The 14,643-nt window shown below is 42.0% G+C and overlaps 1 protein-coding gene across 1 annotated transcript in view; it reads left to right on the forward strand.

The window, feature by feature from the left end:
• Window positions 1–5,414: 5,414 nt before the first annotated feature.
• The window catches only part of slc12a2 (solute carrier family 12 member 2), a 70,215-nt gene continuing 60,986 nt past the window's right edge, over window positions 5,415–14,643 (forward strand). The window contains exon 1 of the mRNA XM_073477658.1: window positions 5,415–6,405. Coding sequence (XP_073333759.1) covers window positions 5,824–6,405 — 582 coding nt within the window. The 5' untranslated portion in view covers window positions 5,415–5,823. The remainder of the gene's footprint in view (window positions 6,406–14,643) is intronic.

The raw sequence follows: 14,643 nt of genomic DNA on the forward strand, positions 1-14,643 counted from the left end.
TGGGGTGGAGGAGGGTCACAACGATTAACTGAAAGAGTAAATATCCATAGTCAGCTGACAGCTGTAGAGAGAGAGAGAGAGAGAGAGAGAGAGAGAGAGAGAGAGAACGTTGAATTAATGAACATTGAGATATTCTTCCTGAACTACCTAACTATAGAACTAGTTTCATACCCTGAATGGTACAACAAAGCTACTATTGACCTCTATATTGGTAGTGGGTCCAGCCAAAACTTTTGCAGAAGAACAACCAACTCAGTATAACAATTGCTCTCTGTGTTAACTGTTTTGTAAAAGCACTAATGTCCTGGCCACCACCTGGAACCTGTCCATCCTGGTTGAAGATGTGTAAATCGCATGAGCCGTGAGAAGCTGGTGGTGATGTTTTTCACCTTCATCAAGGAAGATGGAAACGTACATTCTCAACAGACCACTTAACACTTTGTAAATCGTTTTGGAAATATGAAAAAAGTTCTTTATTCTGAGTTTGTGATAGATAAATACATTTATATTTATGATAAATAAAATACATTGAAAGATTAAAAAGAAAGATGTTGGTCAAATTAGAGTCCAAGTCAAATATTAAGTGATTAATTAAAGTGGAAATGCACTGTTTTATGTTACAGTGTAGAGGCAGCAACAGTACAGGACTGAGTGTGTGTCACAGTAATGATCTGCTGCAGAGAGCAGCATTAACTGGATTAGCAGCTCTACTGGCTAATGAGCAAGAGAAACCATCTGGGGGGTCTGACCTTCCATGTTGCTGTGAAAAGATACAGCAGAGCCTGTCACAGTGTGATTATCAGCATGGCACCCTGCTGCAGTACAGGCAGCCAGCAAGACCAATAGAGGAAACTTTAGACCTGATGGAAGATGTCATGGAGTAGCATGAGCTCCATTTCAGTGTTCTATTTATATGCTATTTTACACACACACAAATACATACATGTACATATTTATACATACATATATATATTGCATATATTGCATATATACTTATGCAATGTCACAACATTTATTTCCGTCCAGAGTTGCATTACTTTTTCGCCAAGATCTTGTATTGATGATGGGAGAGTCGGGCTGCTGCGTAAAGTCTTCTCCAGCACATCCCAAAGATTCTCAGTGGGGTTCAGGTCTGGACTCATGGACTTCATCCATGTGTGAAAATGATGTCCCATGCTCCCTGAACCACTCTTTCACAGTTTGAGCCTGATGAATCGTGGCATTGTCATCTTGGAATATGCCTGCGCCATCAGGGAAGAAAAAATCCATTGATGGAAAAACCTGGTCATTCAGTATATTCAGGTCGTCAGCTGACCTCATGTTTTTGGCACATATCGTTGCTGAACCTCGACCTGACCAACTGAATGAACCCCAGATCATAACACTGCTAAAGGCCTCCAAAGGCTTGTATGGTAGTACTAGGCATTTTTTCTGACCACATCTCTTCTCCAAGGATGACGGTTCACCACCATCCATCAGGTTTTAATAACGTGTTTTAGAAACCCAGTTTTAGTAGTTTCAGCAATCTCCTTAGTTGTTCTCTTTGCTTGATGCAGGCCAATAATTTGACCCTTCTGAAACAGAGTAACATCTTTTCCATGACCACAGGATTTGTCTTCAGATATGGTTGTTTAAGAAAACAGAAGCTACTCACTGCATCAGTTAGGGTTAGATATCTTGTTGTAGTAGTAATGTAGTAACATAAATTAGAGCTTTAATTCAGTAGCACTTCAGTCATCATCCTACCTGCCTGCCTGACAACAATAGAGTGTATTTTTCACAACATTTACTGAAAACTACTCAGCCGTCTGTTTGATCTGAAACACATTTGTAACACCTCATCTCAATGGTTATTCAGTTTCACTCAACTGTCCACACCCACCTCTAATGGGCCAGGCTGTTTGTGGATAATTAATGTAATGATACCATTATTCATGAGTCCCCCTCCCCTGCCTTTGACCGAAACAATAGCTGCTTAGCCAGAAAAAAAGACACTTGTCAGTATATAAACAAACCTGGTTAAGAATTATTTACACACTAAATAACATTGTGTTCTCCAACTTCAGCTAACATTTCAAATTTGGCATTTATCACTATCACTAACACTATCTTCACATGGACAAATTAAGTTTTTTAATGCCAAATGAAAAGGTCAATGTAAATTTAATCTCTGTGTTTCCATGCAGACAGGGCTGGATTATTAACCAGTTAAAGCAGGCAGCTGCCTGGAGGCCCCAGACCCCCTGGAGCCCCAAAAGCCCTACGCTCAATGTTAACTGATTTAGTGGTAAAAGCACTAACATGGAATGTCAATTAACATGAGGCTTAACTTGATGTTGAGGTCTTTCTTGTGGAGGGGTCATGTGAATATCTAACTGTAAAAACTAAATCATTGCAATTTACTATTCTCATATCATTAATATTTGTTCAAAAGATGTTGTTTAATCAAATTAACAGAAATCAAACAAAAAACTTGGGGTGGCACTGGTTAGTGCCTGGGTGTCTGTATGCGCTGTTCCTGGTGGTGACATTAAGTAGGCTGTATACATTCACAATGTACAGAGAGTGGGGTCAGTTTTTTGGGACAGCCAAAATGCCTTGGTTGACCTCAGTGGTCTCACCGTGGACAGGGGACACAGTAATTGAGAAATATATATAGTCGGGCCAGTCCATGTAGTGTTGTAAAGGTGATAAAAAGGAGTGTAAATCAATTCTGCATTCTATAGTTTACCAATGTAGACGTGTGACTTACATTGTGTATTAGTCAAAAGCCTTGCAGCTGCATTTTGGACCAGCCTGAGTGAGAGTGACTCAGGGTGGTGAACAGTGAATTACAATAGTCAAGATGGGAGGAGACAAACACATGAATGATTTTTTTGAAAGTAAAGTAAAGATTTTGTTGTGTTTCTTAGTTGGAAGGAACAAGATTTGACCACTTTTTTATGTGCCACTCAAGCTTCATATGTTGGTCAAAGAAAACTTTTGCAGTCCTTGACAGTGGCAGTCTTGCAGTGTAGAGAGGTTCATCTTGACATGAGCAGTCCGAACCATGCTAAGCTCAGGGTAGCATGAAGAATCACTTAAAATCTGGGTGTAATAACCCTGCTCTGAAAAACATGTTGTATCTGTTTTGGTCTGTTATCCACAGTGGCTGACTTTATTCAGTTTATTATTTTATGGGTGTTTTTTTGTTTTTCCATAAAAATAATGTTAGTGTTTTTTAACTACTTTTAACTACTATAGATCACATTTATAATAACAGGTGTAAATTGGGTGTATATTTTCCTACTGTACCTGAGAAAGAGGCAGTGATTTGGTTTGTATTTCAGTAGCTGTTATACTGTGATCATATTGTCATGTTTGTGTGTATATGTTGTCTGATATAAGTACCCGTACTACTCAACACACTCCTTGTGTCCTTTGTCAATGTTTGCAATAACAATGAATATATGTGACATCATAACGTATATGTTGACACAACAGTTGTGAGTCACAAATATTCACTGGGCATGACCAGCTGTGTAAACCAGTCTACACTGTTTAAAGAGCAACATGCTGTTTACATTTTCTTGAATGTAAAGTTCACAGATGACAAAATACTTCTCTATAGTTATTTTGCCAGTAGCGTGCTTTATTTTAACAAAAGCTAACGTAAACCAAAAGTAAACTTTCTGAGTCTGGAATAAAGCTGTAAATCTGAGCCTTAAAGTTGGTCCTTGGCCCAGACATGCTGTTACCATCTATGAGCTGCTCTCAGCTCAGCTTTCACCCTCAACCTTTGCTAAATGAGATTTCTGTAAGATAATGATGGGGTTGTAAGAGGATTCAGGTCCTTTGTATGTACAAAAGCTGTAAAAACATTATCATTTATTTCAGACGCCTTTGTTACAGGACTGATGTGTTCCGTGTGAATCACATCACTGAGCTATCCGTGGTCTAACTTAATTTGCCACCAAAACTGCCAGACCTGATTACTGTGATTCAATTTCTGGGGACAAAGATCAATATATTAGTGTACTATCAGATAGCCAACACTGGTCCGAAAGGTTCCTTAAAGCGACCTGATGCATCTGGCTTTTAGGTATTTCTGCTCACTCTTTGCTCTGTGATGGAAACCATGTATGGTATCAATTAAATTTAGACTCCGTTTTGAGTGACACATCTTGCAATACCAGACTGATTATAGAGAATTAAGTTATACTGAGATAAGCTAGCTGGCCCAAAGCATAAACAAACTACAGTACACTATATGGCCAACATTTATCTAGAACAGTGTGTTCATGGGGAGAACTGTCGCATATGTGAAAAAGTTGTATAAAGTCTTTGTGGCTCCAGAAGGAGCTGTGAAGTCTGATAAATTGCCTCTTAAAAAAAGATAAATTGTCACTTCACTTAGATTTTGCTGATAATACTGAATTGGTTTTACTAAAATTTTGAATGCAAAACTTATAACTTACTTGCCTCACCCCAGAGTCCCATACAATTACAAAGCCTGTTGCATTCCACCTCATTGCCCCATCATCCTCACCTGAAAGAAGTCTTTCAGATAGAGGTGTGAATCAGACTTGCTCTGCTCCATGGATGCTTGATGGGATTGGGATCTGAGGAATTTATGGTCCAGGAGCCCTGGTCACATTCCTTGGGCAATTTTTGTGGTCCAGCCGGGCACACGTTCCTGCTGGGGGTGGGCAACACTGCTATTGGGGAGTGCCATCACCAAGAGGGAATGAAGTTGGTCTGGAACAGTGTTTGGGTGGTAGGTGTCAACTGGCATCCACATTAATATCAGGTCCAGGACCCAAGGTTTCCCAGCAGAACATTGCATTGTTATAACATGTAATGTGAATGTTAATCACTTCACCTGTCAGTCCTTTTAATGTTCGGTGTATGCGCAGGGGCCTAAAGAGGAAACAGGTGTGAGGAATAAATCAAACTCTGTTTTGGGCCCCAAAAGGCTGGGGCCAGCGCAGCTACAATACACTTCTACAAGGTAAGTGTTAACTCACTCACAAACTACATTCTGTCAGTGAAGGCACCATGTTAGACCCCACAGTATGGTAGCAAACACCCTAAAGCTTGTCCCAGCCTACCCACGTGAATACAGGAAGCTTCCAGACAGACAGACAAACAGACATACATACAGCCGGCAGCGCACACAAAAAGATTATTGGTTGGTCTGTTGGTGCAGTTTCACCCCCGCCCCTCCTCGTCCTCATCTCTTCCTCCCCATAGGAGTCTAATAACGTCACGCCTACTGTTTGGGTATTGGATGTGATCTCGCGACATTTCTCTCCCTCTCAAAAAAAGAGACGGGATCGATACACATCTCGCGAGGTCCCCCTCAGAGAGAGCCCACCCTTCAGTGATGCCGACTGCAGTGTGTATAATAGCAGCGAGGGAAGCTCTGGGAGTCTAGGAGGAGCTGCGGCAAGGTCGAAAACAGCGTAGCATCCTACCCTGAACACCAGAAAGAGCCGAGGCGGACGGGAGTGAGTCTAGTGGTGAGCGAGCGAAAGTGACCGGGGGGAATTCTGGATTTACTGCCGCGGAAGAAGAAGGAGGAGAGTGGCTGAAAGTTTCCAGCCTGTAGCCTCATGTTCGGAGGCGGCTAACGAGCTATCATTCACCACTACCTCTCTCCTCACGTCTGCCTAGCACCTTTTTCTGACCAGGCAGAGCAGCCTCCTTATTAACTGAAGCTAGTTTTGCGTTTGTCACGGGGCTCCTCCCGGGCTTTTCACACTTCGTCCACTTAGTTTTGCGAGCCATCGCGTGGCTTTATTTCATCACACGTTTTCACGTTGATCTGTCTCTTTTTGTGCCATGTCAGCGCCATCCTCCGCGCCTTCCGCTTCGGCAGAGAGCGTCGCGACGGAAAATGATTTTCTAGCCCCGGATCCGGGGCTGAGGCCGCCCGGTCCGACGCCCAGCCAGAGCCGCTTCCAGGTGGACCTTGTGGCTGAGGCAGCGGGCGCCACCGAAAATAAGTCTCCCAGCTCCGATGCCTCAACCACTGTCCCATCCAGCGATAAGGCAACTCCCACCGCTCCTCCAGATGGCCCGGGTGCTGATCCAGGGGTCGGCGGAGAGGAAGCCAAAGGCCGGTTTCGAGTGAACTTCGCGGATCCGAGCGAAGCGGGGAGCGCGGCCTCTCCAGAGGGAGCGCAGGCTGAGGGGCTGCAGAACGGGGACACGGTGATGAGCGAGACCAGCTTGCATTCATCCACAGGAGGCCAGCATCACTATCACTATGACACCCACACCAACACCTATTACCTGAGGACTTTTGGCCACAACACCATCGATGCCGTGCCCAACATCGATTTCTACCGGCAGACAGCAGCACCGCTGGGGGAGAAACTCATCAGACCCACCCTGTCGGAGCTGCACGACGAGCTGGACAAGGTAAGCCGCCACACATGGCTGTGATAACTCATACAGGCATGACGCTGCTGTGGGTTTACCGCTCACACTGTCCCGCTAGACATCATCTTATAACTTCAATAAGTCTCGGCAATAGCAAGGAATGCACAGCATGTCTGACGATCAAGTCAAGTGCTCACATCCATGAATCACTACAGACCTTACCATCTCATTCCAGGTCATGTGTTGTACATTAGCAGTGTGCACATGTGCAGACAGAAACAACATGTGCTTTCCTAGCTCATTCTCGGTCACAGCAAGCCTGCACCACTGCTTTGTTATTGTCTTAGCATTAACAGGTTTAAGACTCAGTACAGAAGCTGTCTGACAGAGTAGAGTTGGTGTTTAGTCAAAATGTGTAGAGCTGAGTGCAGGTGTACAGCTGTTCTTTATGGCCCTTTTATTTACATTATGAACAATAACATAGCAGTTTGAGGTAGTTATAGCTGGTCAGGTGATTCTCCTGTGAATGGCACTGACTCGAAGCCTTTCTTTTGTTTTAAGGAGCTATTTTACAGGGCGTAGTGAAACTATATGACTTCATAAGGCCCGGCTCAGTCTGCTTTCCTGTTCATCCTAAAGGTGTTGGGTGGAGTTGAGGTCAGTGCTCTGTGCAGCCCAATCAAGTTCATAATGAAGCTGGCTTTGTGTGCGCGGCATTGTCATGTTAAAACAGGGGGGGTCATCCCCGAAGTGTCTGAATTATCACTGTATGTTGTAGCAGCACGTTCTGATAACACAGTGTTCGTGTTCCTGGAACATCAGGTCCAGGACGGTCATTGTAACTGACCAAGGGTGTTTTTGTAATGTAATAGCAAGTCTTGTCCCAACCAAGACTTCAGTGAACTTTCCTTGGAAAAAAACAGCATCCCTCCTCATGAGTGAGAGCCAGACAGCGTCCGCTATTTGTGTAATTATGTCATTTAGAGCAAAAAACTTTGTCACTTTCCAGGATGTATGGTGGGTCAGGATCTCAATCACAACACATTATAACTGTATCCATATAATTATAAACAGGTGATGGATACATCTTTTAGATCAACAGGTGGACACCGGGAGAAACACGTAAAAAAAACACAGATCTCAATGTCATGATGTGAACCGTCACACCTCTTTTGGCTCTGTAACGCCAGCATGCTGTATGAAATGACACACGAGAGCGGCTTTATGCCGGCGCTGCTTGGTTCAGTGTGAACAAACAAAGGCGGTGTAAAGGCGAGCCTTCGTTGCAGCGATAATGTTGAATCTCACAGAATCTCTACAGCCTTTACTTATTTATGTATTATGATATGGTTGAATATTATTTCTAGCCTACACAAGTCAAGTAACGTTATACTAAAGTAATTGTTTCAACCATTCATAAAAAGTTTTACAACAAAATGTCTGTATAGCAATGAGTTGTGGGTAATTAAATCATTGAAGTCCGGTGACGTCTGCACCCCAAGTGGACTCTCTGGAAGTCTGCAGAGAGTCCTCACGAGGGCCCTTGTGGGCTGGATGAACTGTGCGTTTGGACAGCCCTCAGCACTTGTGGACTTCCAGTGAACGCTCCTGCGAGGTCTGCAAGTCTGCAAGACCACTAAAGTCCCGTTATTTGGATGCAACCTAAACTAACACTGACCAAATACGGCAAATGTGTGCCTGGATGTCACCATACTGATGGTGTAAGTAGCTTCTTATGTCTCGTACTCTACCAAGGGGCCTCATGCAAACACTTATAGAGAAATAATGATTGTGAATTTGACCAAAAGTATGTGAATGCATTTGTCCACATACTTCTGGCCATACAGTGTAAGTGGTTACATTGCAAAAACACACACACACACAATTTTTTTCATCTTCCCTGTCAGCTGCTCAGTGACTTGAGCTGTTTTGGCATTGATGAGCTTCAGTCATGTCCCGCCATGCAAGTGTCCCCTTCAGGCATGCTCAACAGCAACCGACTACACTGATTAGTTTCTTCGCTGTGGATGTTAGTTTCAGTGAGCTCAACTGTTGTGTTTGATTGGAAGGACTCTCGGGTCACAGCTGCATGTGACTGATGATGGCTCTTGCAGATGATTAAAAAGAGTCACTTCTGCTGGAGCACAGTAAAATGGACTTTATCTCTCTCTCTCACACACGCACACGCATACATACTGTACATACATACATACAAACACATCGGTTACAACGTTTACTTAATGCTTTGAACTTGGTCTCTAAACCTTTTTAGTTTCCATTTACAACTTGTTGCTTGAGTAGTAAAGTAGTACATTTATCCAGTTTTTTTCATTGATTCTTGGTTGAGGAATTGTAACATGATCCCTCGTAACTTGTCTTGTCATGTCTGTTCTGAGAAAACTAGGGCCATCCTGAATAGGGTTGCACAATATATTGTTTCACCATCGACATTGCAATATTTGTGCGCAATACCCACTTCACTAGATTCCTTTTTCTATTAGCTATTTGATTTGCTTTGTCATTTAGCTTCTCCTTTAAGCCTTTCCGTGACACTTTGGTCCTTGAGCTGGTAAAACGAGGTAAAACAATGCAAATTAGCTGATGTAACAAGCTCTCTGATTGGTTATTGTCATCTGCAGACGTATGACATGCCTAGATGTGCATTTGCACTAAAGACTTCCGCCGACTGAGCCGGCTAACTTCCGGTTTAGCGTGTTGCTAACTTGAATGGGGATTAAATAATTTAACCGTGCGGCTCTTCTAGACTTTCCAAATGTTATTGGTCTCATCATTTTTTTCAGGCAACCAATCATATTGACCGATTGTCAGGACTCGTTACCCGTTGCCCTGAAAATCCAGAAAGTGGAGGTCATGGTCTATTCCATCTTCACCTCCAAAGTCTATGAAAGTCAACCAGACAAGCGAGCGAGTGTGTGAACAGTCACAGGCACACATAGGAAGGGTCAAGCTCACCTTCGTCACAGCCCCATGCATGTGCCTGGTTTTTAGATGCGCAGGGTTTTAACACTACTTCAGCACCATAGAGGAACTCGACACAACGTAGTAGTATTCGACACAACGTCGAAGCTTGAAAGCAGCCCTAGGGAAAATGTTATTCTTGTGGACAGGCCGCAGGGTTATTGAAACACACATGTTCCTTAATAAAATTAGAAGACTGCGTTTTAGTGTGTCTTCCACTTTCATCCAGGCAAGAAGCGTGCATTTGTTTTATACTTTTCTCACTGAAGACCTGAGTTCAAGGCTTCTGCTCTATTCTGGTCAAGGTTAAATTTTGAAAGACTTGAGAGTGACTGTAAGCAGTGTTAGCCTGGCTAATACATCATTGTCCTGATGAATTTGCACGGGTTACTCACTCTGGAATAGAGAGCTATTCCAAAGTCTGTACTATAAACACTGAGGCTATGAATAGAAGACATTCATGAAATGCAGTACATAATCTGTGGCAGCCCTTATACTGTATACTTTATACCCTCAAGTGCTTTGTCTAAATTAGAAATACAGTTCTTTTATGCGGCTCAAGCAGATGATTATAAATAATTTGCCAACAAATCTGGACAACAGCATGAATCAGTGGAGCATTGCTGATATAGCTGCTTGACTGCCAAAGAAATGTTGAGCTTAATTTCAGGAGAGATTGTAACTAACATTGGATGTTTTTAGGCAGACACCAATATTTAAAGACATATGTAACATTTCTGCATTAAAGATTACTAGACCTTTGTTATAAATATTGTTAAGTTGTGTACTCCCACAATGTTCAAACCCAGAACATTACATTAATATTACAACAAATGTGTAATATTACTCAGGGTAACGATGTGACCTGTCATTATAACTCTCAGGACAGAGTCAGGAAGGAAGCTGACAAACGAGACAAAATGTAACATGAATATAACTTTAAAACATTACCTTAATGGTGAACATTTCTGTTTGAGTCATGTTAATTGATCTTCATTGCAAAGGTGGTTGTTTAACAATGAAGAAAACAACTCCCATGATCCCACACTACTTATGTCTTCTGTTTTTGATTGGGAGACCCCAATTGGCAGAAATTACACACTAAATGCCTAATAAATGCCTAATAAGGCAAAAAAAAAATCTATGTTTATTGTAACATTTTGATAGTATGATGATTTAGGGACACGTCTCTGAATCACTAAAATGTGAAAGGATGCCGTAAACTCACTATTGACATATTGAGAGGACGCAACCTATTTCTTACCTATTTTAATGTAAACCTGGAAATAATCTGAAGGTGTGAGGTTTCACAAAGTAAGTGAAAGTGTCAGAAGCCAAATCCTTATTCTAAATAAAGGACTCTTTCTCAGTGTCAAATCCAGACCAGACTAAAGGTTTCTAAGGGCTCATGGAACTCTACAAACTATTAAAGCAGTAATTTGCCATGTTTTATGTGGATATCCCAATCAGTGTTGATGGTAAATGCAGTTAATTGAGACAATAAAATCCCCAGTGCGTGGTGTCTTGAAAGAGAAAGTTGGGTTATTAGAGTTTTCCTGCTTGGACAGCCTGCCTACATGTACCAGGATGCATTGCATGCAACCTCCTGAAGCTCCACCCCCTAATACTTCATAACCCTGCCCAGCACGCGAAGATGGTATAGTACATAACAAAGCTAACTGTTACGGTGAAGTTTTTCCAACTTTAGTCAGACAAGGCAAAAAAATTGGGGCGGCGGAGATTTATTCGAATTCATTCGAATAAATTGCGTGTCATTTCAAATTCGTTCGAACTTGATTTTTTGAAAAAGTGACAGCCCTAGTAGTTACATGATTGTAATGCAATGCAATGCAGTAATATAAATAGTATATGTAGTAAATAAATGGTACTAAACCAGTGACATTTTGGAATGCCAATACTGAATGTATCCTAATGTATACATTTTGGCCCAGTCCAAGATCACTAATATGTTCCAGTGGTCACATGATGGTTGAGTCTACATGGCTCACATTCCAATGCCAGCAGCAGTCATGGACTGGAGCATTGAACAAAGAGGCTAGTTTCATGCTTTGCAGTGGCACAATTGTAGCCTGTAGATGTATAAATAACCCTAAAAGACTTGAACTGAATCACCAATACAGATATTGTCTGCTTTTACATCAACCACTTTTGCTCCTTCTCAGTGTTTCGATCACATCACATAGTCTTCATTAGCTGATGAAGATGGTTGCTTTTTATCAACATGTATGAGTGCTGGTTTCTATCTAGCCATATAAGTTTATTGTCAGGATGTCAAGGCGATTTTGAAAAGAGATGACAAGCCTGCTGTCCAGGGTCCAAGCCATCAAACAAACTGATTATTGTTAGTAAATCAGTTTATCAAATTAGTGAGCTAAAATATCAGGCTGTTCAAGGGAAGGCCATCATGTGGAATGCCATGTTAAAATTCCAGGGTGAGATATGACATGAAAACATGGTCAGCAGCAAAAAGGCTACATCACTTTCGAACCTCCAGACACTTTTTTTTCCCACTTAAATTATACAGTATGCTGTGCCAGATGTGAACCAAACATCAGCTACTGGGCCAAGCTTAAGAAGACTAATTGGTCAGCTCTGAAACATCCTGCCTTAGTCCATACTTGTGTCACAACCAAACAAAATGATCATTCCCATTAATCCTGAATCATATGTCTATCACAATATTTGTCAAAATAATTACAATCTGATTTTTTATGATATAGTGCAGCCCTACAAAATGTGTATGTAAAAATAAAGAAATGAATTAATCATTTGATATTTGGATTTTTTAAAATGCTTATATACGATGAGCCACCACAAAAACTCGGTATTTGTTGTAAGGGTTTTCCGATCAGGATTTTTGGGGCCGATTACCAATCAGTGATTGTTGGAAGCAGTATCAGCTAGGGCTGCTCGATTATGGCAAAAATCATAATCACGATTATTTTGATTGATATTGTAATCACGATTATTAAAGACGATTATTCATTGATTTGAGAACAAGCATTTATTGAACTTTTAACTCTGGTATTTCTTTTAACACGATAAGTTTGAACTGAAAAATGCAAATAAATAAGAAAAATATATTAATAAAATGAATTAAATAATATGTAATGTAAAAATAAAAAACCATAGGTCCGTTGTGGTGGCAAAATATAATGCTGTTGACACTTCTCTTGCAACTTTTCCGCGACATTCGTCATAAAGGGCAGGCAGCGCAATTCTGCTGAAATGGTGACGTGATGGTAACACTTACTACCGCTTGTCCATTGTGTTAATCAGTTTATTGAACCCCGGCTCGCTAACGGTGTTGATAGGGCACATGTCTTTGGCAATCATGTATGTGACGGCATCCGTTATTTCTTCATGCCTGCGGGAGCCGGGTGGATATGCCTATCTTGCACAATATCTTCGTTTGTTCCGAGTCAGACTCCTCGAAACCGAAGTGTTTCCATGCCACAGAATTCGCTTTATCTTTCTTCCCGACCAAAGGCTCCTTTCTGCCATCTTCTACCGTCTTCTTCTACACATTTTTTCCAAACACGCACCGGCGTGGCTGAAAGCGAAACTGTTCAGGCGGGGGCGGGGCGGAGCGGAGCGGAGTGCACAGGTGGAGATGGAAGGGTTCGCTGCATTTACCACACAAGACACGGCGCGCGGCAGAATGATCGTTTTATTACGATTATCTTGTTTTCATGATCGAGGGAAGCCAAAATCGAAATCGAAATTGAAATTCAATTAATCGCCCAGCCCTAGTATCAGCCAATACTGATCGCCAATCAAAATTATGTTTCTTTACTTTGTTGTCATCTAAAGTTGTCTTCCCCTGCCGTTACCATCGTTATCCCTCTCCACAGCGCTACAAATGGTTTGCTGGCAGGACCTTCCTAACATGTTGCGCTGTTTAAACCAAGACGGCACTGAAAATGTATATTGATATTGACAGGAGGAAAGTTGGTTAGCTGTTAGCAGTGTGAGCAGCAGAGTCCTGTGGTGTGTGAGGCTGTGACATTTTAGCAGTGCATAGAGAAACTGTCTACTGTGTTTATCTCATCAACTCTTCTGATTGTTTCTATAGAGACAACCGATCAAACAATGTATATCGGCCAATAACGATCATTGCCCGATAAATCGGAGCACCCTTAATTTGTTGGGCTCTAATTGGTCTAAGTGGTGCCATACATTCTGACTTGCATCATATCACGAGAGATATTTACTGCCCTAAGCCATTCTGTTGCCACTGGAAATGGTATGGCCATTAAGCTCGTCAATACAGAGGATGTGATGCAACACCCAATGGATTGTGCATGTTGTTGCGGTATTGAGAGTACTCAGCCTGCACCAGTGCATAACTTGTTCCTGTCCTTGGCCTGTTCTAAGTTTTATTCGGTTATCAAGAACTGAAAACAGTTTCTGGTTTTACTCAGTGAATTTATTAAGATAACCAGGCAAGCTTGCTTCCTGGAACAGGTTAGATCTCTTGAAATGCCAAGGTCTACTAGTTTGTCTTGTATGTCCCTCAGCAGAAGCAGTAGTCCCATGTCCAAGATCACTTCCTCCATTCAGTTGTACAGTAGATGAAAAACGGTGAAAAGCAATCTCTCCTCCTTAATCTCGGAAGCAGCTGATGAGCTTTTTAGATATCCAGCCATCAAGTACTTTGTGATGAAAACCTAGTCTCATATTTTCTCAAGGTTGTGCAGCTAACAGAGGGCTAGTATTGTCTTCCCTAGTCAGGATATATTGTGTCTTAATGGCAAATATGTGGTACAGGATCAGGAGTCGAGACGGTTTCATCACCACAAAATTACTGCTGCTAGCAGATACGCATGATCAACTGATCGTCGACAGGATTTAATTAGCTGCTGTGGTTGGCTCTCATTCATAGAGCCAGCACTGTTTGGCTCAATAAATGGGAAATAGCTTTTGGACTTTGAAATTCAGGGGGTTTGTGGTGGTTTGAAGGTCATGGTGACCGTGGTGTTTTCACTGTATCACATCTGACAGTGAAGAGTTTCCCCACTCTGTGCTTCATGCCTAGATCGAAATGTGCAATGGAAATTCCACTGTGCCAATTGACTGTTGCCCATGGACTTTTTCATCACAATCAATGAGTCATTCAGTGTACTCTCAGGGCAGTTGTAGAGACAGAGTGCCCCTGCATTTCCCCGATTACTGCTGAACACTTCAGGTTCTTCTTGTAACCTGATAAGGGCAGTGATGGTGAGCTCCACCAGAAGAAAACTGGGTGCATTTGGTGGGATAGACCTCTCCAGCAGG

The sequence above is a fragment of the Pagrus major genome, chromosome 12, assembly GCF_040436345.1.
Source record: "Pagrus major chromosome 12, Pma_NU_1.0".
NCBI lineage: Eukaryota > Metazoa > Chordata > Actinopteri > Spariformes > Sparidae > Pagrus > Pagrus major.